General features: G+C 40.9%; 1 protein-coding gene across 7 annotated transcripts; it reads right to left on the reverse strand.

The window, feature by feature from the left end:
* Positions 1-7,232: 7,232 nt before the first annotated feature.
* Positions 7,233-25,968, reverse strand: Cep15 (centrosomal protein 15). 7 transcript variants are annotated; one of them, XR_013042236.1, is made up of 6 exons: positions 25,635-25,832; positions 24,673-24,756; positions 22,392-22,515; positions 11,954-12,028; positions 7,880-8,077; positions 7,233-7,411 (listed from the first exon to the last, which is right to left on the reverse strand). XR_013042236.1 is itself a non-coding variant. In XM_042284383.2 (5 exons), the coding sequence occupies exons 2-5, from the start codon at positions 24,723-24,725 to the stop codon at positions 7,946-7,948; spliced, it is 384 nt and encodes a 127-aa protein (XP_042140317.1). In that variant the 5' UTR covers positions 24,726-24,756; positions 25,839-25,968; the 3' UTR covers positions 7,233-7,945. The 7 variants fall into 7 exon arrangements, 4 of the variants coding, with proteins under 4 accessions (XP_042140317.1, XP_042140320.1, XP_042140319.1 ...); XR_013042235.1 differs by having other exon boundaries at positions 7,233-7,688; positions 7,781-8,077; XR_013042234.1 differs by having other exon boundaries at positions 7,233-7,688; positions 7,735-8,077.
* Between the last annotated feature and the right edge of the window lie 66 nt (positions 25,969-26,034).

Genomic DNA, 26,034 nt, shown 5'->3' on the forward strand with positions numbered 1-26,034 from the left:
CTACCATGCCTGGCTTTTTTATTCTAGTTTTGGGGGGTTGGTTGTTTTGATAGTATGTTTATTTGTGTGTGTGTTGATGATTCTGCTCATGTGAGGCAAGCACATTGTTTATCTCCACTTATAGTGCGAGTCCATTCTGGATCTAGATATTTATTATTTGTTTAATTGAATTTTCAGCTATTTTAAAGGACATGGTACAAAGAATTTCAGATTTTGACAAACAGGTAAAGAAGCACATAAGGTCTATTAGATGAGTAATCATTTACCCCATTAATGTAAAAATTTTGAACCATTTTTCATGACATCATATTGACAGTAGCTGCCTTTTGTCAGGGCACTCTAAGGACTTGGTGTGTTTGTTAAAGGGGAAAACAAAACAAAACAAAACAAAACAACAAAACCAAAAACAACAGCTAGGGTTGGGGAGATGGCTCAGTGGATAAAAGCACTTGTTCTGTGAGCATGAGGGCCTGAGTTTGAACCCCCAGCACTCATGTGAAAGCCATACATGGCTATGCATGACCAGGATCTCAGCAGTGGGGCTGGTCAAAGAGGTGGACCCAGGCAGCCTACCAAAACAGCAGATCTCTGATTCAGTGAGAGACCCCGTCTCAAGGCAGGAAGGCAGTGACAGAGGAAGATGCTGACTTCCTGACACATTGCACACTCACATGCATGCTGCATCTACACACCTGCACACTCACATGCATGCACCATCTACACACCTGTGCACTCACATGTATGCACCATCTACATACCTGCACACTCACATGCATGCTTCATGTACACACCTGTGCACTCACATGTATGCACTATCTACACACCTGTGCACTCACATGTATGCACCATCTACATACCTGAACACTCACATGCATGCACCATCTACACACCTGTACACTCACATGCATGCACCATCTACACTTATCATTCACATACATGGGTTGGGGAGAAGAGAGAAGAGGGAGGGTATTGATTCTTTTCACTGGTTCATGTAAAGGTCTTTGTGAAACTGTGCTCCCTTTCAACCTGTCTTAAGTGGTAATTGCTTCTCCCTGGTTGCTCTGGAGTACCTGTTTGTGAGGTGGTGGGAGCAGGAGATAAGGAAAACGAAGAAGAACCCCGAGTTTCCCGGGTATAAGAAGGGAATCATTGGTGTGACATCCACAGTCACTTAATGTCACACTGCTTTCATATTGCCATCAATAATATGATAATTTTATCTAGGACTCAGCAGTAGAGCACTTGCCCAGCATGTGTGAGGACCTGGGTTTAATCTCTAGTATCACAGAAAATGACAAAAAAATCTAAGACCCACAGTGTGCATTTCCTGTAGAGGCTGCTTTGCTGCCAGCAAGCACAAGCATTACATTCGGAGGTTTTCAAGGTTCTTTGAGAAAGAGCAAACCTACGATCTTACTACCCAGCTTCTTTTTATCTTGTGTGTATTAGACACAGGCCTAATTATTTTGTATGGCTATAGCCTCCTGCTGTGTCATCTTTAATGAATGTTCTTATCAAATGTCAGGAGGAGCATGGTAGTACTTGCCTATTTTCCTAGCACTTGAGAGGCAGAAGCAGGAGGATGGTCACTCATTCTGGGACATCTAAAATTGCATGGTAAGACTCTGTCTTAAAACAAGAGACTGCTTGAATTGTAAATCTTCTCACTATTCATTCAATGCCTGACATCTTCTAGGCATCAAGCTTGGACTTGAGATTCTAAAAAGGAACACAGGTCTGACTGTAACTCTAAAGGCACAATTCTTAGAAACACCTACTATTTAACGGGCTGGGGATGTCACTCAGTAGAGTACTTGCCTAGGGGGCACAAAGCTCTAGGCTTGATCATTAGCACCACATAAACTGGGTGTTGTGATGCTTGCCTGTAATCTCAGCACTCAGGAGATGCACAGAAGAGAACAGGAAGTTCAAGGTCATTCTTAGCTACCTAGCAAAGTGGAAGCCAGCCTGGAATACATGAGATTCCTCTCAAAAAACAAACCAAACAAAAATAAAATACCAAAAATAAAACCACTACCCATTAGCTCCTCACAATTTTTCTTTTTTATTCTTTGGAAGTGAAGTTTGAAAATCTCAAATATTTATCCAGTTTTCCCCCCACAAATTTATCAATTATTGGCTTTATAATTACATAATAAAGTGGTTAAATAATTACAAAGACATCGACTCAGAATTACAAAAGCACTTAGGAAATGTCTAGTTTAATGGTGTTCAGTAAGATATGTGAGTCACAGGTAAAAATTTGAATTTTCTAGTAGATACTTGATAATACGGTTTTTAAGGTAAAATTATTTTGGTAATTTGTTCCACTAAAAATATTTCAATATGCATTCAATAAAAAATTAACCAGTATATTATCATGTTTATATAGCTTTTGAAATCCAGTATGTATATTACACTGGTAGCAGATGTCCATCAAAAGTCAACTTTTCATTAGCAGTAGTTTCATAAGATTTAGTTGAAAAAGTACCTAATTTGCACTAACAATTCTTAAAGTAATAGTTGAAAGTCAAATGCATGAGACTTATTTCCAGTGCTCAGGATCCATGTATGAGCAGGTGCTGGGATACTGGATAGAGCTGAGTTTAGAATCCTCAGCAATATAGAAAGCTATGCTGGACACTGTGGCTGTAACTCAGCTCACCAAGGAGGTGCTGGTGGCAGTCTTGGGAAAAGAGATTTTAAATGAGTTTTTAGGCATATCTACAATATCAGCCTTTTTTTGTGTGTGTTTGTTTGTTTGTCTTGTTTTGTTTTGTTTTTTTTTTGTTTTTTTTTTTTTTTGAGACAGGGTTTCTCTGTGTAGCTTTGCACCTTTCCTGGAACTCACTCTGGAGCCCAGGCTGGCCTCGAACTCACGGAGATCCAACTGGCTCTGCCTCCCAAATGCTGGGATTAAAGGTGTGCGCCACCACTGCCCGGCAATATCAGCCTTTTTTAAAAGCAGGGTTGCTTCAACAGTCACACGTTGCTTAGTGATGGTGCTGTGTTAGAATGTTTTAGTTGTGTGAGGATCATGGAGTGTGCCTGCATACACCTAAATGGTTTGGTCTCCTACCCTCTAGGCTATATGGTACATGTGTAGGGTAGCCTATGGCCATGATGAACATGGGATTAATCCGGTCCATGAGCAAATGAGGCAATGAGGAGCAGTAAACGTGTGATGTATAAAGGACTGCCATCATGGATGTGTTCCATTATCCACTGAAACCTTGTTGGACAATACCTGCCTGTACTTAACTCTAGAAGGCATGAACCTCGCTTGTGTGTATTTGGTTATTACAAATGAAGTTAGCATTTCAAAGGGCTCAAGGTCTGGTTTCTTTTGAGCATTTTTGTGATTGTTCGCCGGTGATAGAGCAGTCCAGTACAAAATGTGTTACAGACTTCTTAAGTATTTGGAATCAGGTATAAAAAATAATTACAGAGTATTGGGGGATAAGATAAACTAGAGAGATGCTGAACAATAGACATAAATGGAATCTTTTTTAACTTCCAATTTGGCTGTATTTTTCCTAAAGTTTGTGTTGTGTGAAATATCAAACAGTTCCCTACACTGAAAACCAGGATTAAAGGAGGAACAGTGACGAGCACGGGGAACCTGAGAGTCGAGGTTAAACGATCGGTCTTCAGAAGATGGAAGCCGTAAGCTGCTGCTTCCTAGGATCAGTGTATTTTAGGGTTTTCTCTCAGTACCACAGTTCTCACTGCAGTTAAGCTACATGCTATTAATACCTTCACAGAGTCTCCATCTCTGCCTTTGTCTGAGAGACAAATCTGAGTTTCTAGAATTGCAAGAGCCTCTCATCACTGTAACTTAAGAGGAAGCAGGAAACTCAACTCTATGGCTAGATGGCGTCCAGAAATATTCTTAGCCTCTGGCTTCGTGGGAGCTGCTCTCCTTGTCTTGGATTTTGGTAAGGATAGAATCTCAGCTCCATTAGAGAGGGCGCTCACAAAGACAGCTGTCAAATCCCCACACCAGTCCTCTCCAGAACTGCCAAAGGTTGACACCTCTGCACGTTTGTCTCAAAAAATCTTTATTAGCAACGAGAAATTTAATTTCCTATGCAAATTAACTTCTAACGTGTAAGGGAAACAAACACCACACAGAGAGGTAGGGTAGAACCTTCTCCTTCCAGCCTGAAGCTTTCTCAAAAAGCATCTCTCCTCTTCTGTCTCCCCAGTCTCTTCAATTCTTGTTGGCACTGGTTGCCCTGGTTATTTATCCACTCGGAAGGGTAAATGTGGTCTGCAACTCTTAAAGCTGTCTCAGTACCACAATCAAAGGAGAAGTACAATACAGGTAATCACTAGAAAGTGTTTAAAAAGCACTTGGAGCAATTCTTGAAAAGTAGGAGAAATCAGTAGGGTGAGCTGAAAACTTGGTTTTAAGTAAAAGACTTCTTTAAATAGACAAAATGCTATGAATCGGCTTGGAGTAAATTAATATAGCAGGGAAGGAAAGTGAAGAATCCGTTTTGTAAAGGAGCCAGCTTCATGGTCTTCTATGTTAAGTTTTATGTATCGGAATGTGTGTCACACAGATTTTCAAGTCTGTCCCTACTTCTCAAGTTGGTAACTTTATACACACACAGTTCCAGTCACATGATAAGTGATAAAATAGAAGTTAAAATTTTTCCAAACATAAATATGCCCCCATGCTCACTTTATTTATTCTAATGGGTCAGAAGAATGAGGCAGAGGCCAAGATTGGAAACAAAGTTAAGCTTCTCCATAAGCTGAGGAGTTAAGGCACCCCTGTCCACGGCACAGGCATAACTGTTTCCCCAAGACTCTGCCTCCATCCATGGCTCTCTTTAGAGAGAACCCCATGTCTAGCTCCAGAGCAGAAGGCTTTTTCCTTAGTATTTATAATTCATGAGTTTCCTTTTAGATTTATTTTATGTATGGGTGTTTTGCCTTCACATGTGTATGTGCGCCATGTTCCTGGCTGGAGCCTATGGAGGTCAGAAGAGGGCATGGGGTTCAACTGGAGTCATGGATACTAGCGAGCCACTAGGTAGGTGCTGGGAACCAAATCCAGCTCCTCTGCAAGAGCAACAAGTGCTCTTAACTGCTGAGCCATCTCTCCAACCCCATTTTTTAAGTATGAGGAAAAACTACAGTTCCTTCTGATTTTAGCATTTTATTTTATAGTTTGACAACTTCATAACCAGAAATGTTCCAGCAGAAAGTGAGCTTTGAATATTTATGCTTCAAACAAGCCTAGAAAGACTTTAGGGGGAAATCTTTGATCTTTAAAAGAAAAAAAATAAACCAATAGTTTCCCTTCAAACACTATTATTCTAAAAACAAACAAACAAAACACAACAAAAACCAATTCATTCTGTTATGCTCATGGAGAATTCTATTCTGATTGGGATATTGATTTGGTTGGTTGAGACATGGCTTAGCAGTTCAGGGGCCCTACTGCTTTTGCAAAGGACCAGAGTTTTCTATTCCAGGAACCCACAAGGGGCAGTTCACAACTGTTTGTAACTCTAGCTCCAAGGGGTAAGGAGTCCAATCTGACCTACTTGGCATCTGCACACATGCCCCCCCTTAACTAAAAATAATAATTATCTAAAAACCATTGATCTGGAGGAGGAAGGGATGAGTAGATGTCTCCTCTTTCCTTATAACAGTTCCTAGTTGTAGAAGAAGATACTTCGTATGTAGCATCTCTTCCCTCCTCCCATTAAGTGATGTTGGGAAACTCCTGTGTTAAGCTAATTTGCCATGAGAAATATAAAGCCCTTGAATGGAATATCCAGAGCCCATGGGATTTTTATTTTTTAACAGACACCATGTGCTACAATCTGTTACAGTCTCCAAGGCAGGGTGGGGTGGGTGGCTCTGCAAGGGCCAAGAACAAAGTCCTCTGTGGGAATTTGGGAAGTATTAATCAAAATGGGAAACCGGTTCGGCTGCAGCTTTACAACTCCTTCTCTTTGCCCTAAATTGTGAGGTTTATTAGATTATCTTTAAAAATAAATACCCAAACCAAACTAGCCAGTCAGTCAAAGCAGGGAGAAACAAAAGAGAGTCTTCGGAGAGGGTTACGCTGCCACTCATTTTGTATTTTAATTCAACCTACTGGTGATTTAATTTACAGATCTCAAAGGAAGTGTACGCTCAAATATTTGAGGACGGTAACATATCAACCACTGTTTAATTTTGGAATGTTCCTACTTACTTGACACAATATTTTACCAGCTAACAAATGTTTAGCCTTTTTTTTACTTGACTAAAGAGAAATAAGTTTCACGTTGCTTCGTTCACCTTCTTATGTGCATATGCTGGGAGACTGGATGTTAAAAAAAACCCAAACCTTCCTCATGTTCCGTCCTACATCTAAATCTGTTTACCAATTTGGAGCTGCTGAGAAACCTGCATTTTCCTGCTAAATCAACTGGATGGCTAGAGCCCAAACTGCAATGTAACAGAAAAAATTATCAATTTGTTTTCATGACAGTCTTGAGAATGTATAAGATTGTCTGGCCGCTAAGTCAGCCTTCCCAATTCCTCCTTCTCGGTCTCTTCTCTTAAAGATGCCTTCAGCTCTCAGCCGGTACTTTTTATAGCTATATATAACAGCTCTAATATTTTGTGACATTTTGTATTGTGACACTATAGATGAAATTGTCATCGGACTGACACCCTGTGCTGCTTATTCCTTAATTACAACTGTTAACACTGCAGAGAAGTGTGCTAATCTGCCAGCACATATTATGAAAACAATGTTATTGTTACCCACACCAACACCCACTCAACAGGACATTTCCAAGATGGCAGTGAACAGGGACGTGTTGCACACTGGCCATGTTAGTTTTTTTGTTGTAGTGAGGCTTATGAGTTTTAACTTATCCTGTTGTCTTCTTTTAAAACTACAAATGACCTGTGTGTGGGGGCTCATACCTGTAATCCCAGTGCTCAGAAGCTGAAACAGGAGGATTGCTGTGACTTTGAGACCAGCTTGGGCTATAGAGTGAAACTTGGTCTTAAAGACAACACAAAATACCAGAAAGAAGAATCTTTTACACACTGAGAAAAAACCACGAGTTTGCAATTCAGAATAGTTCACTGCAATGTAGTGCAGACCACCTCCCCAGTTAAAATACCTGCTTTGTTTTTCCTTCTAGTGCTCATCCAGCGGTGGTGAACTGAGGAGACTCGGCGCTGTTGAGTTGAGGGCTGGGACCCACAGCTTCCTGAGTGTATTTCTTTATTTTTAAGTTTTAGAGAGGGGAGGGGAGGGCAAGTGGGAAGATAACCCCAGGGGCGAGGCTGTTTTCACAAGGTTGGGAGTCTTCAAGTCGGTCAGAATGCAGTAGCTACTTCCAGCTCTCATGGGTCTTTTTCAAAATCATACCGAGCCTTCCTGAAACTGAGTCCTTTAGTCAGAATCTCAGCGAAACCTGTCTGAGGCACCCAGTCCTGTGGATCCGCTTTCTGATAACTAGTGTTAGACAAGGGCAGCTAAGCAAGGCAGACTTCTATCACTCTAAGCAGCCCCTGTTCCTGTTCTCATGGTGAATAATGGAAGACTAGACAGGGTGTAACGAGGCTGAATGTTTAACACACACAGCACTGCTTTAATACCATCCTTAACAAACATTCTGTCTTAGCATTAGCTTTTAACCCTCCCATTGCAAATCTACAACCTTGCAGTAGTCTAACCTGAGACCTGTCAGTGGCTCTCAGACTGACCTTGCAGTAGTCTAACCTGAGACCTGTCAGTGGCTCTCAGACTGACCTTGCAGTAGTCTAACCTGAGACCTGTCAGTGGCTCTCAGACTGACAATAATGAGACCAACAAAGCACATTACTCCCTCAAGTTCCTGCCATGACTTACAGAGTTTCATCAAACAGCTGTTTTTGGATTTTGTTTTTGTTTTCTGAGTAATGTATGAATAAGTTATCACTTCATCTCATTTTGAACGGTGTTTCCTGCCTCACTTTGATTTTCGCCACCAATCGGATATGGTGCTCTGCCTAAAAGGAACTGTTCCCATTTAGGGACATGTTCTTCTACTGATGCCCAGTAACGAGTCTGAAAAAAAAAAAGAAGTAAGATAGCATAGCAAGAAGTTCAATTCAGCTCTTCATAATAATCTAAATAGTTTATTATCTTAAGTGTGTGTGCGTGTACACATGTACACACTCTCACATACATATATGTAGATATGTTCCTCTATGGAACATTTTATGTTAATTTTAAGAAAAAAAACCTGGCTACTTACTAGTGCTAATTTTCAAATTTTTCAGCAAAGCAGAGCCTGGCAGAATTAAGGTTTTAAATTTTATTGTGATTTTACACGCCCTCTTGTGGCCAGTTTTGTGATTATTAACAATAATGTCATTTATGGTACCTGTTATTAAATATTGTTTACTATTCTAGATTCCAAACCTGGATTGTCCATATGAAAAGGACCATAAAAGATTATACATGAATAAGTTCCTCAGAATTAACAGGAGATGATATGACCTGGCCACGTGACACATTTTCATTTTCTTAAATTTGTGTCTATGTGTAAAATGTGGTGTCTGTGCACACTCGTGTGCACACATGCCCATGGAAACAAGGGTACTGGGAGCCCCCTCTATCACTGTCTGCCTTATTCCTTTGAGACAGTGCCTCTCTGATCCTGGAATGAGTCTGGCAGCCAGCAAACCCCAGTGATGATCCTCCTATATCTCACTGCCGCAGTGTTGGGGTTTCAGGCATGCAGGGCCACACCTTGCTTTTAGGTGGTGCTGGGATCCAAACTCAGGCCCTCATGCGTATGCAGCAAGTGCTCTTACCTGCTAAGCCATTTCTCCAGCTCTTCAGACTTTTATGATAAAATAACTAACAAAGTGTACCCATTTTGATGGCAATAACTTGCAAGTTGAGATGCTGTATATGTCTGACTGTTGTGACCTACAGGCTGTAGAAATCCAAGTAGTACTGCTACATGGTGGAGGAGCTTGGATGAGCTTGGAGTGACTGCCAAGGAGGCCAAAGTTTGCATCACAGGATGGCATTTTCTACTGGATCAACACCATCAGTTTTGGGGTAATTCTGCGCTGAGTCCGATAGCACTAGGAACACATGCAGCGGTTCTACTGTTTGAGGATCACGGTGTGAGAGACTCGAATATCTATACATCTGTGCATGTGGTCTGAGAAACAGCCTGACATACTTAAGATAAAGGTTACCCTGCTGTGCCAGTATAGCTCAGAATACCATCCAAGGCCAGAGACGGGGGGCTTCTGTGCCATTCACGGCTGAATTAACCACTATTGTGTAGGCCCTGTCTGTGCTCAAATAAGGCATTGGTGAATTTGACAAAGGAGAGCATACCCAATGCACAACTTTGTGCCAGTCTTTTCTGCACTTGATCACTGCTTTTTCCTGTTACCCTAAATGACACAGAAAATTGAGGGGCAGATTCTCAGCCTCTACTTTTGAGTCTATTCTTATCCCCAGTTGGGTAAAAAGGAAAATGACATCTGAGAAAGCTCATTAGAAGTAGAAAATGAAACTATTCTATATGTAGTGAATTCCCACCCAGCACAAACATCCACAGACTAAGTGTGGCTCCCTTTCACCAACCATCTCCCCAGTCTGCTTCTGAAAACTGAGCTAATAAAACTGTTTGCATTGTGTGGTAATCATGGTGATAGACATTTATTTCCTCTTTCTTTTTAATCTTCTCTCACTATGTAGACTCAGCAGTCTCCTGCCTCAGCCTTCCACTGGGTGTACTGGTAATATGAATCTGAAAGGCTTTGGCCACATCCGAGTCAAGTATGGTGATACTGTGTTCCCCAATATATTGCGAACACTAATAAACTTATCTGGGATCAGAGAACAGAACAGCCACTAGATACAGAGGCCAGAAAATGGTGGCACTCACGCCTTTAATCCTAGCATTCCAAAGGCAGAGATCCATCTGGAACTCTCTGAGTTCAAGGCCACACTGGAAACAGCCAGGCTTGGTGTCACACACCTTTAATCCCAGGAAGTCATGGCAGGAAGCAGAAAGGTATATAAGGCGTGAAAACCAGAAACTAGGTCTGGTTAAGCTTTAGGTTTTTGAGCAGCAGTTCAGCTGAGATCCATTTGGATGAGGACACAGAGGCTTCCAGTTTGAGGAAACGAGATCAGCTGATGAATCGGCAAGGTGAGGTTAGCTGTGGCTGGTTCAGTTTCTCTGATCTTTCAGTGTTCACCCCAATACCTGGCTCCAGGTTTGTTTTTATGAATAAGATCTTTTTTTAAGATTCTTGTTATAGTTAAGGGACTCCCTATATTTCCAACAAGCACTCCTTGGTTGAGCATGCTGTCACTCAGGAGTCACAGCATATTCAACAGAACAGTTGCTTCAATGTGACAAGAGGTAGAAGACAAGACGTTCTACACAATTTCCATTCTATTCCCTAAGCCCTGGTTAATACTGATGTCCCAGTTAGGGATGAGCACTGCGTCTCTCATTCTCAGCTCTCTGACCAGTTCTGCATTTGCACAGACTGCTGCCCACTGCAGAAAGAAGTTTCTCCGACCAAGGGTTACAGCAGCCAAGGTCTATGGGTATATGCATAACTATGTGGAAGACAATTTGATAGCATGTCCATTTGGTAAAATAACAATACTCTAGGGCCTACGACCTCCACAGTCATGGACTTTTGACTAGGATTTCAGGATTAGGCAAGAAATTCCATCCTGTGGAGCAGGTCTCTGATCCAATCAGAAAGTAGTTAGGTACCCATAATAGTTATGACACTATTATAGCAGTAGGCACATCTTGCCTGGCAGACTGGTATTAATGCATGTAAGGTTCAGCATTTGGTAAGACCATTGATGTCTTTTCTCTCCCAGGAGCCTGCATAGCACCTTCTGACACAGGAAGTTTCCTGTGGTTTGAAATTCACTTCTCTTTGTCTGGAAGCCAAGTGTACGGTGGCTCCAGCAGTAGAGTCTTCCCATGCATTTACGGTAGGTAACCAGGTATGATGGCAATAGCAATAGGCTTTGTTGTCTTGGAGACCTTACAGGCTTCTTGACCAATAACTCATAGGAAGCTATCCAATTTGTATTTAAAAACTCGTGCCTTCTGGTAGTGACACTAAGTCTGCAGGGCAATTCCATTAGAAAAGGGGGCAGAAAGAATGTAGATGTCAGGGGATGGCAATGAGTGTTGTGGAATGCTGTCCTCGGGATGTGACATGACTGTCATAGTCATGAACCCATAGCTGCCGTGCTCACCTGCACAAGATCAAGCCAGCCAAAATCTTGGCACACATGAGGTAGATGATCTCCTGGCCCCTTGGCACAGTGAAGAACTATTGGTAGTGGACAGTTGCTGGGGGAGGGAGGCTCATTCTTGTTGAGAATGTGGTAACTGGTAGGTTTGCCATGCTCCAGGGAATTCCTTGCATCCATGCACACAAGGGCAGCTCTAACTGGACTTAATTGTTTTAAAAAGTGTGTGTGTGTGTTAGGGGATAGGTAAGGGGATAGAGATAGATCTATGTACATGAATGAATATTTCAAGTATTAAAAACATCATTCCATTAGAGAACTAGATGGCTTAGCGGGTTAATACACATGCCACTGAGCCTGATGACCTGAGTTTGATCCCCAGAATCCACATGACGGAGACAAACGGCTCTTGAAGGTAGTCTTCTGATCTCCACATATGTACCACAACATGTATGCATGCATGTGCACTTGCATATGTACATGCGCTGCATCACATACACACAAAACTGGGTGCAGATTAAATTATTGCTGTATATAAAACTTTGTGCTGTGAACATAAAAATATTAACCAGACCTTTCTTGCTTATTTTACTGACAAAGTAAACCTGGGCAATACAGCTGTGTAGGCCTTGAAGGGAACTCACAGTTGTCACTTTTGTTACAGTTAACTCAGGGTCTTACCTCAAGAGAACGCACTGCAGGTTGTGGGCGTGGCTTAAGCCTGGCCTGTAAAGACTTCTCTGCAGCTTCTATGTCCTACAACAGACAGCAGCATTTAAAACTGAAGTGTGTTTGTGTGCAACAGAAATGGCACCCCAGTGCCTGTACCTCAAATCTCTCACCACAGCCCTTCTCTGGATACACAGTGAGTTCATATGGTGATGGAGGGACACAGAAGTAGGAGACTTGATTACGTAACAATTAACCCACTTCCACTAAGAGTGCAGGCTATCTTATTTAACATAGGAGTACTGGTGGTACTTTTGTGTTCTACCTTTTTACTCTGAATAATTAGTAAACACCAGTAATTACTTTGTGGGGAAAAAAAATTCCTTTAAAAACTGCTCAGAGTGGGGTGTGGTGAAGCATGCCCATAACCCCAGAACGCAGGAGGCCATGGCAGGAGGGCTGAGTTCCAGGCCAATCTGAAATTAGATAAGGAGACCCTGACACAAAAATCAGCACAGCAAAAAATTTTCAAAGCATAAATGGCATTAGCTTTAAGATCACCTGAAAACAGGCAAAGTGATAAAATAATGACACACTGAAACACAAAACTAGATACTCAGAGTCACACTATGCAGCGAAGCATTTGATCTCTGCCGAGGATGTGGCTAGCATATTAATGGCACATATTTTATCAATATTCTAGTTTAGAATGTTATAACATGGAAATATTTCACATAGTTAAAGTTACCACTTTGTAACAGGGTTTTGAAAATATGTTACTACACATCTAATCTTTTGATATTTTGAAACAATATGATCACCTACAAAGTCCATGTTTGAGAACTACATAATCAAGTTACCCCCCTCTCATCTCATGATGGTTTAAAAGTTTGCAATTCTGTGTTGGGCTGTATCATAGCCTTCCTTGACCATGTGTAGCCCTCAGGCTGTGAACCCCTAAAGGTCTTTAGGATTGGATTTTAATGCTAATTTACATGGGAAGAGTCACTGCCAGCTATTGCTTAGTGGATGGCTTTGCCAACGGGAAGTGCCATTGCTAGGCAGTACATCGCTCAGAGAATGGCATTCAAGAACCACACTTAAATTTGTAGTTTAATTTCAAGATGAGTATATTTTCTTCTATGGCTGTAAAGACAGCAAGGCAATTAAGCTTAACCTGGTATAATTTTTCTTCCCTACACACCTTAAACACATGCACAGAAATGTAGGGTTGGGCATGTTGTTACAGAAACATTTGAGTCTGGTTAATGCTCCCCACACCAGCACCGCTGCTGTCTAGAACACGCTTACTATGTTAAGTTCAAAGAGGTCTGGGTGAAAGGCTTAGCACATTCTGTGTCTCCTCTGAGCTTAGTGAATTGCTTGCTAGCAAAAAGTTCTCTTGATCCATGTACACGCATCAGAGCAATCTAAGTAGAGGGCTGTTGGACAGACGGAGAAAAATGGAAGAGGGCGTGGGAGTGGGGTGTGAAGAAGCCAATGCTGAACAGGAGAAAAAAGATAGCAGATGGTAGCGGCGGGAGCAAGGAATGGGTGTGAAATGTAAAAAGAAAAACAGGAAATTCCCTAAAGGGACTCCCCAAAGTTGCACAACCATTAATGCACCTGCTGTCTAGGGGAAGGTGATTTGAAGGAAAAAACACACAATTTCGGGATATAAAAGCTGATGTTAGCATGTCTATCCCTTACCAGAAGTTTACCGCTAAGACGCATGCTAAAGATACACACTGATGCCATGACAGTATAGAAGTCTGACTCTTCTCTGATATTTACTGAGATTTTACAAGGTTTGTGAAAGTTGTATTTTATTGTTAGTAAAGAAAACACAAAATAACCATTCCTCCGGTTCTGCCAGGACTCCAAGAACAGGTCCACTGTTCCTGCCACTGGCAGATCTGTGTGACACTTAGCTCTGATATTATCAAGACTTTTCTTGAAGACAGACAACAGGGACACTGAGTGTCTCTCACAGAGAGGTAGATATGCAAACGGAAGAGCAGACATCAGCAGAGGCAGATCCTGGTAGTATTTACCCTACACCACTACTACATCACTGCAAGCATCCTTGGCACGAACGGCTTGAGGCTCTTAGGATCTGCTGACCTCTCGTTTTTCTCTTTGGCTGTATTGGTGTAGGCTTTCTTAAGATGTCTGACATCTTGCTTCCCATGCTTACTTTGTCCTTCTTTGTGACTGCCTCTTACACAGCTTCAACCACTACTGTAGAGGGGGGCTAGGCTTCTACCCCACCACTCACTTCTCTACTGGATTAAGCCCCTTGTGGAGTGGGCTGAGTGGTGCCCCAGTGTACCCTCTACCTTCATGCTCCCTTACTCCTTGCTAGCAGGATCACAAAGCTCTCTAGAATGTTCCTTCAGGATTCTATTCATTGCCTCCACTTCATTCCTGGTGTCATGGCCTTATTACTGTGCTCACCAAGTAATTGCTTCGACTCATGCCAAGAGAATATTTTGTTTTAATCATTCCAGTGCTCACCAAGTACTTGCTTCGAGTCATGTCAAAAGAATATTTTGTTTTATTTTGTCACTGTCCTAGGATTGATCTGTTGGTTAAATAACCACTTGAAATTTATCCTCATATACCTCAGACTCAAAAACAGTTGATACCCAGTAAACAGGATGAAGTGTGCCTTTCCTTTGCTGGACTGCAGTAAAACAAATGCAACAAAAAGACCACAATTTGATTAGCACATTCTGTAACAAGTTATATCCTGAAATTTCCATAGGAAGCCTCCTCTTTGACAGCTGTATTCATGGCCAGAGTGTATATATATATATATATATATTCACATAAAACTTTTATGTGCACTTAAATAGTCAACGAATAAATAACCGTGATGTCAAAGTTTCCTGAGGAAACTCAGAAACTTAAAAAGAAAAAGGCAAAAGGGGAGAGCAAAAGTAGGCTGGATTTAGTTGCCTGTAATTTGTTACTGTTTTAAAGATCTGCCCCCAGACTCTTTAAAGTTTGAGCAGTTACATAATATGAAAAAGCAAGCATCGGAAGTTGGCAACCAAGTGAAAAAGATGTACTGTATTGGTGGCAAAACCATTTGCTGGTCTTTGAACACAGGAGTGACTGAACTTCCCTGGTAGGACAAGCCCTAGAGTCAAACACATCTTACTAAAAAGCATTTCTGGTGGTCATAATGGTGCCAGTAGTGATGTCTGTATCACAAGACTGAGTCAAGGAAGTAGTTGTCCTCATGCTTGGTTTTGCTATTCAGTTTCACTTTTCATGGTTAATAGTGGGTTGCCGGTAACAAACTGAAAGTGGGGACTAAGGGTGCATCTTACTAGTACAGTGCTAGCATGGATGAGGCCTTGGTATCAATCTCCTGGTTGGACATGTACATCAGAAACAAACACCTGATAAATTTTAAATTGGGTATCATTCTGAGTGGCATAATGAAATTTCATGACTTCCACTCTGTTCTGCCTGGGCTGTACACCATCTCTTTGTCAGTATATATGCTACATTGGTCACTTGCAGTTGTCTGGGTTGTTAGATCAGCCTTTGAAGTATCTTGGAGTTTGTACCTAAGTAACCCTTGTGTAGTAGGCAAATACTGGGTCACACACCTCACTTCCATGTCATCACAGAGGCACAATTTTACATCATAGGAAGGGTAAGTACAATACAGCATCCTAAGACTGCATCCACCCAGTTTTTATTAGACTATAACCATTCTACTTTAATGTTGCTCATTCTTTCTGTGTCTTACTTATACATTAAGCCTCATTGCAAGTGTGTAAATATAAGGGAGAACAGTACATATAGGATTTGGCATTATTCATGGTTTCAGATGTCTGCTGGCAAGTCTTGGAGCATATGCCCCACAGACCAGGTATGCTGCTGACGGGGAGCTCCTTGGGACCAAACATTTTGGTTTTTTTAAACAAGGTCTCACTCTGTGGCTCAGACTTGCCTCAAACTCACAGCAGTCCTGCTTCAGCCTCTCAAGTACTGGGATTACAGATGTGAGACATCACACTTAGTTCAGAATTGAGGTTTCTGGTATAAGGGAGAAAAGTTAGGGGCACAAAAATCAATGGTTTTAAGTTAAAAACCTTACAATCCTTTGACTGAATTGGAATTACTGATAGGAGCTCTTGTTGTATCTTATCTTAAAAAAGGAAAATCAAAGAAGTTGCAATAAATAGTCCCAGTGCCCAGATTGAGAGCTCTAAATATATTTCCTGCCAAAAGGAGCCAAAGCTCCTTGAAGCAATGACCAATTCCAAGTCTGGATGGCAAATACAAGAAGCCTGCAAGAACTCATCAGGTCAGAAAGAAAGGAAACTATCAAAGACTGTTACTATCTGGCTAAGGCATCCACGGCTAACTTGAGAGGCTTCCATTTGGTAAGAAAGGCATAATCTGAATATAAAAAGTCACAATGAAACAAAACATTTCAAATCTCAGAAAATTAAAAGCAAAGCTGTCTCACAAGTCACCCTCAAGAAATGGTGGGAAACTGGCCTGTTTTAAAAACAAAGTACAGGCGCTGGAGAGATGGTCAGGTGGGATGGTTCCTAGCACTCAAATCAGATACCTCACAAGTGCCTATAAATCCAGATCCAGGGGATCAGATGTCTCCTTCTGGCCTCCACAAGCACCTGCACTCAAGTGCATAGCACATAACTAAAAACAAATCTTAAAAAAATATATATAACAGTACAAAGTGGGAAATGTGGCTCAGTGATTGCCTGATACGAACAAGGACTTAGCTTTGATTCCCAGCTCTGAAAAACAAAAGCATCTAAATTCACAAAAGGAACCAAGTATTCACTATACTGTTTCCTACATTAACTATATGTAATTAGGTAAGATGTGGGGCAGATTCTCTTTAAATAAATAAAAATCAGAAGTCCAATGAGAAGGAATAAAATAACTGGAACACAAATTTGAATTTTCTTCTTTCAAGATCGAGTACTGACTGCTGTGTTACCTTGGCTAGCCTACACCTCTTCTTTGATGAGACGGGCTTGAAATTTTCAGCAACCCCTGGTGGCGCCTCTGCGTGCTGGAATTACACCCATGAGCTATATACAGCCTTTAGAGTACTTCTAGTCAGTGACCATGAACACCGAATTACTCTTGCCCCAAACATCAAACTCAAATTTGATGGGGTTTCCAGATTTCCACTCTTATTACTATAGCCATCAACCTAACTTACCAGGGCTTAAAATGTGCTAGTTGTGAGTTATGATGTACTTAAGTAAAAAATACATACCAAATTTTGAAGGTTGGTGAGAAAAAAATCTTTTTGAAAGCAATGTTTGCGATATTTTATAAAGACTAAAAACTACCTTACTCTAGGGCCTGGTGCTCACTAGGCTCAGCTGTTTCTTTTGTTTTCATTAAAAGTACTTATCACTGGCCATCCAGGTGACAGTTTGCTGAAGTCCCTACTTAATTGCCAACTGCTCCATGATGGCTTCTAGGCTGCCCTCAGTAGAGGCACGCACTCTATTCCTGATCGTAATGCTTCCCTATCCTATGTTGTCCTTGAGGCTTGAACTTCTATAACCACAGCATGGTTTTTCTGTGGAAGGCTGAGCTTTGTGGGAGGTGAGGAGGGTGTGTATTTTATAATACAGAAGTATTTACACTAACAAAATCCTCCCTCTCCTCCAAATGCACACCAATTATGCTTGCTTTTAAGACTGATATTCTACTTAACACTAGTCGGGAAAGTCACTCAGCCTGCGTTTCCTAACTCTTAGTGACGTCAATTTGTTGACGGATACTGGACTCAGGACTGTCTTCCATCACATGTAGTTCATTGACTAAGCTGTCAAATATTTGATGGATTAGTTGTTTCTTTATGCTTCCTTTAAAAAAATAATTTTAAAGTTAGCATACAAAATAATGGACTTTGTTAGGGCATTTCCCCACATACATGTCACTATATTTTGTCTTTATTCATCTCTTCCCCGTGTTCCCTTCCTTCCCTCTGGCTGGTCTCACTTGCTTTCACATTGCTTATTTGTACTAGTTTATTTTCCCCCAGATGACTTTACAGAAATGTTATCACATTCACTGCAAATTTTGTTGGGATCAAAATATATGTATAAATAACTTAGTAATGAGTGACTGCAGGTAAATAATGAGCTTCTCCAGCGAGAATGAGATTATTGTCTCCTCTTAAATTTTCTCTTAAATATCACATTTTAGTGTAATAAATCTCTTTATACTATCATGAATAGCAGGAAAGAGTGCCCAAGTAGCTTAGAATTTTGTTGCAAATATAAATCTGATTTTATGCATTTTCTAGCTAGACATAGGAATGTTGTTGACTCTTAAATCTTTAATATACTAGTTTTGTTCAATTTGTAATATTCGGTGTTTTCAAGGTTACACCCATACAATATAAAATGCTGGTCAATCATCCTTTTCAAAAGAGGCTGATTCCTGGTTAATGTTCGTTACACCAGTCAGAAGACCTAAGGAACGTCACAAACGGGTAGTAAGAGAGGTCATGCTTGTGTTAGTATCGTTGTTACCACACACATTTTAAAGAAGACATCAGTAAGCTGCAGGTACCTCAAATGTGCCTGCCCTAGAGGTAACCTACCCTGTTCTTGACAAAATATCAAAGGCAGTTACACTATGGTTTACTATTCTTTAAATAATAGGCCAGACTGGTAGTTTTTATAGTTCTGAGCAGTGCTTGGGCATAATGGAAAGGTTGAATGGAAAGGAGGGGGGAGGTCGAGTTCACTTTTATCTATTTTTTAAACCTTTGAAAAACATTTAATGTTAAAAAGAATGTTTAACCTTTCAATAAGAATCTAATGTAATATATGTGCCATTTAATGTCTTTCCCATAACCTGGGCCTGGTGGCATGGTCTGTAATCCCAGCTACACAGTAGACTGAGGCAAGAGGATTACTTTTTGCACACTTACTGCACCTATCTAGGCAACAGAGTAAGTTTAAGAGAAGTCTAGGAAACTCAGACTCTTATTTCAAAATGAAAAGGAGGCCAGTGGATGGCTCAGGGGGAAAAAGCACTTGTGGCTGAACCAGACAGCCTGAGTCAGTCTCTAGAACCCACAGCAGACAGAGAAAAGTCTTCCACAAATTGTCCTCTGATCTTCATAAGAATGCCCCCCCCCATATATAAATAAAAAGTAAAATAAGGGCTGGGGATATAGTTCAGCAGTGGAATGCTTGCTTAGAATGTGTAAAAAATCCTAGGTTTAATAAACCCCACTCTCCTAGCCCTCATCCCCTATACACACAATGGCTCTCTCGGAAAATGGAAAGCAGTTCTCTGATGGTGTGTGTTTAGCATCCATGATGGCTTGGGTTTATTCTCTAGCACCCCATCTCCCCAGAAAATATCTCTCAACACAATATTCTGCAGTAATCAAATTCTATTCATCTTACCTTTATACAATGATTTCTACATTAATAACACTACTTTGGAATTTTAAAAATTGAAAGCAACACCGGATTTAAGAATGCATGTGTAATTAAAGTGTATAAAACAAAGGCAGGACCCAAATCATGTCTAGCAGCAGTCACCACGCCTGTGCTACAGCAACTGCCCAGTAAGTGAGTGGGGCACTCTGAGGACAGGCAGTCCGCCCTTTTCGTTTCTGCTCACTGTTTGGACGGTCAGGGAGAGGCCCGCATCCTAATGCATTGCTTTCGGCCATGAGGCCAGTGTACTCCCTTCCTTATCCACTGATGTTCCTGAACTTCTGATGGATTAGACCCATGGACTCACAATCTGAAAATCAACTTAGAATGCACTTCATATACCCAATCTATAGAACTTTATAAAATATAAATATGAACTTTACATAAATATATATAAAATGTAAACTGAACTTTATATAAAACTGAGTTTTATATAAAATGTAAAAATATAAGGAAACTGGGTTGATGACTATATTTTAGCTTCTCACCTTATCTCTAGTAAAGTCAAGAATAGTTTCTCTATTCACTTAAAAAATTAGTTTTAGATGTATATGTGTGTGATTGAGTGTTCAAGAACTCACTGGGGTCAGAAGTGTCAGATACCCTGAAACTGGAGTTAGTGATGGTTGTGAGCCACCATGTGGGCATTGAGGATTGAACCTGGTCCTCTAGAAGAGCAGCCTGTGCTCCTAACCACTGAGCTTTCTCTCCATCCTATTTCCCTATTCTTGAATCATCTAAGTAGAAAATCAATCTTTTTTTAAAAAAAAATCTTAAACATTTGTGTGTCTCTGTGTGCTCACATGCATGCGTGTGAATATGTGTGGGTGTGTGCATACCACAGCACACATATGGAGGTCAGAGGACAACTTGTCTTAACCAGTTCTCTTTTATCATGTGGGTCCTGGAAATCCAATTTAGGTTATTAGGCTTGGTGGCAAATGCCTTTACATGCAGTCAGCTTGCCAGTTCCTGTTTATTTCTTATGTAAGTCTGTAGTCTTCTTGAACTTAGATATCTATTTCTAGTACGACATTACCATTATACATTATGCCTTATGTTCTTTGGTTCTTGTATCAATTACTTTTTCTGTCACTAAGATGAAATACCATGACAAAAGCAACGTAATAAAGAGTTTATTTTGGCTTATGGTTCCAGAGAGTAAGAGTCCACCATGGAGGGAAGGCATGGCAGCAAGTGGCTGTAGCTGGGAACTTAGAGATCACGTATCAATTGCACACAGGAAGCAGAGTGCAAACTGAAGTGAGGCTATAAACTAAAAAGTCCACCCCCAGTGACATACTTCCTCCAGCAACACTACAGCTCCTATACATTCCATAATCTCCCCCAAACAGCAGCACTAACTTGAAACCTCTAGGGGGCACTGTTTATTCAAACCATTACAGCATCTGAACATACCCAACTTTGTGTCCTGTGAATTTTCAAGCTTGTTAGATCATAATCCCACTAACATCAATAGGGCCATTCGATTCTTACTCTTGACTCTTTTTATTTAAGAATCCAGTAGAATGTCTTGACTGTTTAAACACAGATGAGGTTTAGCTTCATCTCAGAAGTCTCTATGAATATTTTTGCATTAGTTCTGTCCCATTAATTATGTCTAATATTCAGAACATAGAAATTACACCAAATTATAAATTCATGCAAAATATTTTTGGAAAGGTGGGGGAAATCTCTATATTAAGGAAGATCTCAAGAACATTTTTACTCTTAATCTTCATAGTCTCCATTCTATTCCACATAATTTAGTATTCGATCATATAAAGTATCGGTCATTTGTAATGAGGAATTCATACACTTCTGACATTATCTAATCTGTAGCCTCCCTGAAGCAAAAACTCGGGTTTATCCTTAGTTTGCTATCTCTACTTTAGCTCTAGGCGTTCATCAGATGCTTGCTCATTAAAAGAAAAATACTTGAAAACCAAATATCACATCACGTGCTACAGGTAGTAGCAATCAAGTCTTCCAATTTAGTTTCTCTAACTTTTCACAGCAATTTCCAGAATACCCTATATATTTCCATTTAAAAATAAATATTGTTAACACCATTGGGCAAGTAAGACATATGGCAATATAGAATGCTTTGGTAGCACTATGGCTGTGACTTAAATTACTGTGGATCAAACTGCCAGAAGCTGAGAAGATAACTGAATTTTCCTCTCCCTTTATCCTGTAGTGAGGATAGAAGATAGCTGTATCATGCCTATCGATGAAAATATTTAACAATAAAAAACTGAAAACACTGCTTTATAACTTAAATAATATAGTCTTACTACCAAATGTTTTAGTCATAGGATCTCTTGGAAGCTTGAATGGAAGCAAACTCTAGGGTTTTAATTATGGATGAAGCCACACAATTCTGGAAGCACAGTATAGCAAGCAGCCAAAAATGTTACACATATGATTTTATTCCAAATGGGCACATTGGCCAAATGGTGAGGCCCTGCGCAATCATACACTTTGACCACCTTCTCCATAACTATCCAAAGGCATTTCAGAAGTGAGCTCTCGAACAGTGAATTCTGTGTGTTTCCTGTGAATTAGCTGGGCAAAATCAATGGTTCATGTTTTCATGCTGTTTAGTATTTGAGTTGGATCTAAACACATCACAGCTTAAGGTCTTCAGGGTCCTTCCTTGAAATGGAAGAGTATGAAAAATGTAAGGATACACTTTCTGCTGCTGCTTGCACAAAGGTGACCTTAATATTCTTCCTGTCGTCATTGATTTTTTGGTTGACAGAAAATATTTAGCTTATGTAAACTTCAATTTTTTTCATTTTTAAAAAGCAAGAATCCATATGCTATTTGCCCAATAACACAGGCTTGAAAAAGACATTGGCTCATTAATTCTACTTGTTACTAAAAACAAAGAAATGTGAATCAAAATCATAAGATGCATGTAAATACCTTAGGAAGGGGGAAAACATCTATACCCAAGTCATGGAAATTACCTGCAAGAGACTGAGGTTCCTTTTTGAAGCAGTTTCAGTGGCTTGGAGAAGACATGCTCTTTCTGTGTTTTGATCTCCCAAATTATTCTTCATTTTCTGAAGTAACATTAATCTTTGTGATACTCTGAAAAAAAGTGAAGATTATATATAGAGAAAAAAAATTGAAAAGCAAACATTTTATTGCTCGACCAGTATATAACATTCTTTCTTAACTGCATTTCACCTCAACTATGACCCATTATTGAAAGCCAATTATTTTATCAACTAATGAGACAATGAGAAGAATAGTTTGCTATGCCTTAAGTCAATCTGGATAAAATTATTTTTATTTTCATTAACATATACTTCCTATATGCCATAAGTACATGCCTCTCTTTTTTAGCCTCTGTGGTCTTTTGAAATTACTTTAGAGTGTTGAAGACATGTAATTTTTGGTGAAAATGCAAACTGTAACACATCTCTCCTTGTACACACAGTTATATATACCTCCCCACACATATACATTGCTATAACTTGCTGTAGGAAACCTTCTGCTTAACACTTCAGTACCCCTGAATCTCATGTTACACATTTAGAATTGTGCTAAACTTCCATATGTTTGAAGAAGCAATAAAAATATTTTTTATCTCTTTTTCCAAGAGAAAGATGATGGTTTGATGTATGAGTGAGAGGCAGAATGTATGCATGCGTGCTCACAAGGTAAACCAACGTTTGAAAAAAGATGAAGTTATGAGTAAATTATTTAACAACTTCATTATATATAATGCACTTGAAAAGTTTCTTGTTCATTTTATAAGTTTCTGGGTCCCCTAAATGATGAGAAATTATGTACAATGCTTAAAAATACATAAGTGGTATACAGAAAACTAAGAATAAGTCATGAAGGTTCTCAAAGAACACTGTTTTATAGGGTCTTGGAATATCGTGAATGTAGAACTAAAAACCGAGGTTGATGAACATTTGTTTTATTTTTGTTTTTATGAGAACAGTGTATTAGAACACCAAAGGGCAGGCCTTGGTAATTAGTTAAACAACAGGAAAATCTGAGAGCTCACAGATAGATGAAGAAGATTAATATTCACTATAAGATCACGGCAAGCTATACAATATGCTGGACCAAATGAAAAATGATTAAATGACATTAGAACATTAAAGCAAACGCTAAGCCTATAAGTGTACAGGCCATGCTCCATGAACATAGAGCCAGGCCTGGATGAGGGATTTCAAGTCTATCGAAAGCCAAGCCTGGAGCTGGAAAGACGGCTCAGGAGTTATGGGCTCTTGCTTTTCTAGAGGACTTGAGTTTAGTTCTCAGCACCCACATCAAGCAGCAAACAACTGCCTGCAACTCTTAGCTCCAAGAGTTCTAATACCCTCTCACCCTCTTCTGGACTCCTTGTATATTCACACACACAGACACACACACACACACACACACACACACACACACACACACACACACACACACCAATTTTTTTCTTCTTTTTTTTTTTCTTCTTTTTTTGGTTTTTTGAGACAGGGTTTCTCTGTGTAGTTTTGCTTCCTGTCCTGGAGCTCACTCTGTAGACCAGGCTGGCCTCGAACTCACAGAGATCCACTTGGCTCTGCCTCCTGAGTGCTGGGATTAAAGGCATGTGCTACCACTGCCCAGCACACACAAATTTTTAAATAATAAAGTTTAAAAAAATTTTTAGTTAAATAAAAAAGATCCAAGCACGTTGGTGATTACCCTCACTCCAAGATCAGGGGTTTAAAATCAGTTTTGTTTGTATATCAAGTTCATGATCAGTCTGCATTACATGAGATCCTGTCTCAAGAACCTCTGCCACCAGAAAATATCTAATGTGAAGTTTAGGAAGGGTGAATTTTGATATTAGTTTTTTAAAAGTAAGTACAGATGTATAGAACATAATTGTGCCTTTTAATCTTATTCTTAAGAGACAATGAAATTATCTACAATATAATCTCATGTCAGAAAGTGATACTTTTACATTTTTTAAGTCTTCCTGTGCATGTTTCACTAATAAAGCCAGCACACACTCCATATTTGGAGCATCTTTTTCAAAAACTTACATTTCAGCCGGGCGGTGGTGGCGCACGCCTTTAATCCCAGCACTCGGGAGGCAGAGCCAGGCGGATCTCTGTGAGTTCGAGGCCAGCCTGGACTACCAAGTGAGTTCCAGGAAAGGCGCAAAGCTACACAGAGAAACCCTGTCTCGGAAAAAAAAAAAAAAAAAAAAACAAAAAAAAAAAAAAAAAAAAAAAAAAAAAAAAAACTTACATTTCTTCATGTCTTTTAGAAAGGTGAACTTCTTGAGTGAACAAGGAAGTCATCTTTAATCAAAGCTGGGCTATAAGTTTTCTGCTAAATAATAAAAAGTTATTTTTCCCATGTGTTCAGCTATGAGATTTGATCATTTTAGTACTGCAACAACCCACTGATTCTCTCAGAAGAGAAAACTGACAGTTTCATGTGTAGTGTGAAAAAATGCACTCAAACTCATTTGTATTAATGACCTTGTGTTTTGTTTTTTGCATTTACCAGATTCATCCAAAATACTATGGATCAGGTAAACTCAACACCTGGTATTTTCTATCTCCACCCAAGTTCTAACCTTAAACAGAATTTAAACAAGCAGTTGGTACTAAGGCTAGTGTACATTTTAACAGACAGAAAAAAAGACTATCTAAAACTTCAAAACAGGAATACCATCCTTTATGCGTGTGCACACACACACTGACAGAAAGGCAACCAAGGATGAGAACCAACTGGAAACTCATGGTCTTTCCTTCACTGGAAGGCCGCCCATTTCACCATCCCCCTTCCGAACAAGGGAAGTGGTTTTTCAAGTGGTACTTTCCCTGTCTCCTGGCAGGTCAGAACTCTCCTTCGGAAACGCCCTTCTATGCCACGCTTTACACCAGGGGCACGTACACCTTGGCTGATCACCCCGCACTAGGACAGATGGCGGTCTACAGGGGCTGAGAGCGCTGGGCTGAAAGGCACAGCAGCTAGAGGTGACCCCAAAGGAGAAAACACAACAAAGACGACGGCGTCCCTCGAAGGAGGCTTCCCTAAACTTTCTGAAGTGACACACTCCCTCCCGGCACCGCCTCGGGCTGGCTGGCGGGAAGCCCGAGCCCCCGGCCGGCCAGCGCACTGCCCTCCGCAGGGGTCCGCGGCCCGCAGCGTCCCCGCCTGCGCCTCCGCCGGCTCCGCGTCCCCGCCGGCTCTGCGCCCACCAGGCAGCGTCCCGGCGCCCCGGCCGGACTCCTGCTAACTCCGCTCCCTCGCCGGCACGTCGGGGACAATCCCGCCTTCCGCGGCGGAGCGCCCTCGGTCCCCGGCCCCCGGCTCTCTCCCCGGAAACCTCCGGAGACCCTTCCTCATCACCGGGCGCATCCCACCGCGCCCGGGGCCACCGGCCGGGGCCGCACCGCGCCCACCTCTGAGCTCTTCCGGCCCGCGCCACGAACTACGCCTGCGCGGGGCCTGGGCGGGGCCAGGCAGCCATCTTTGCGCACTGTACGCTCCTGACGTCAGTCCGGGTCCTGAATGCAGGGTGGTCCCGGCTGTGCTGCTCAGTGAGGCTGAGGCTGTGCACGGTCGCCGGAGGGGCCTCGGGCACCTGGAGGACCATCT

This window comes from Peromyscus maniculatus, chromosome 9 (assembly GCF_049852395.1).
Source record: "Peromyscus maniculatus bairdii isolate BWxNUB_F1_BW_parent chromosome 9, HU_Pman_BW_mat_3.1, whole genome shotgun sequence".
NCBI classification, from domain to species: Eukaryota; Metazoa; Chordata; class Mammalia; order Rodentia; family Cricetidae; genus Peromyscus; species Peromyscus maniculatus.

What these genes read in the sequence shown, in the direction of transcription:
- Cep15 (XM_042284383.2), bottom strand. Translation starts at nt 24,725, where the DNA reads ATGACTTCCTTGTTCACTCAAGAAGTTCACCTTTCTAAAAGACATGAA. An exon ending in TCTAAAAGACATGAAGAAAT is followed by an intron (nt 22,516 to 24,672) that starts GTAAGTTTTTTT and finishes ACTTTTTTTCAG; the next exon opens with AGTATCACAAAGATTAATGT. An exon ending in GGAACCTCAGTCTCTTGCAG is followed by an intron (nt 12,029 to 22,391) that starts GTAATTTCCATG and finishes TGTCTGTTGTAG; the next exon opens with GACATAGAAGCTGCAGAGAA.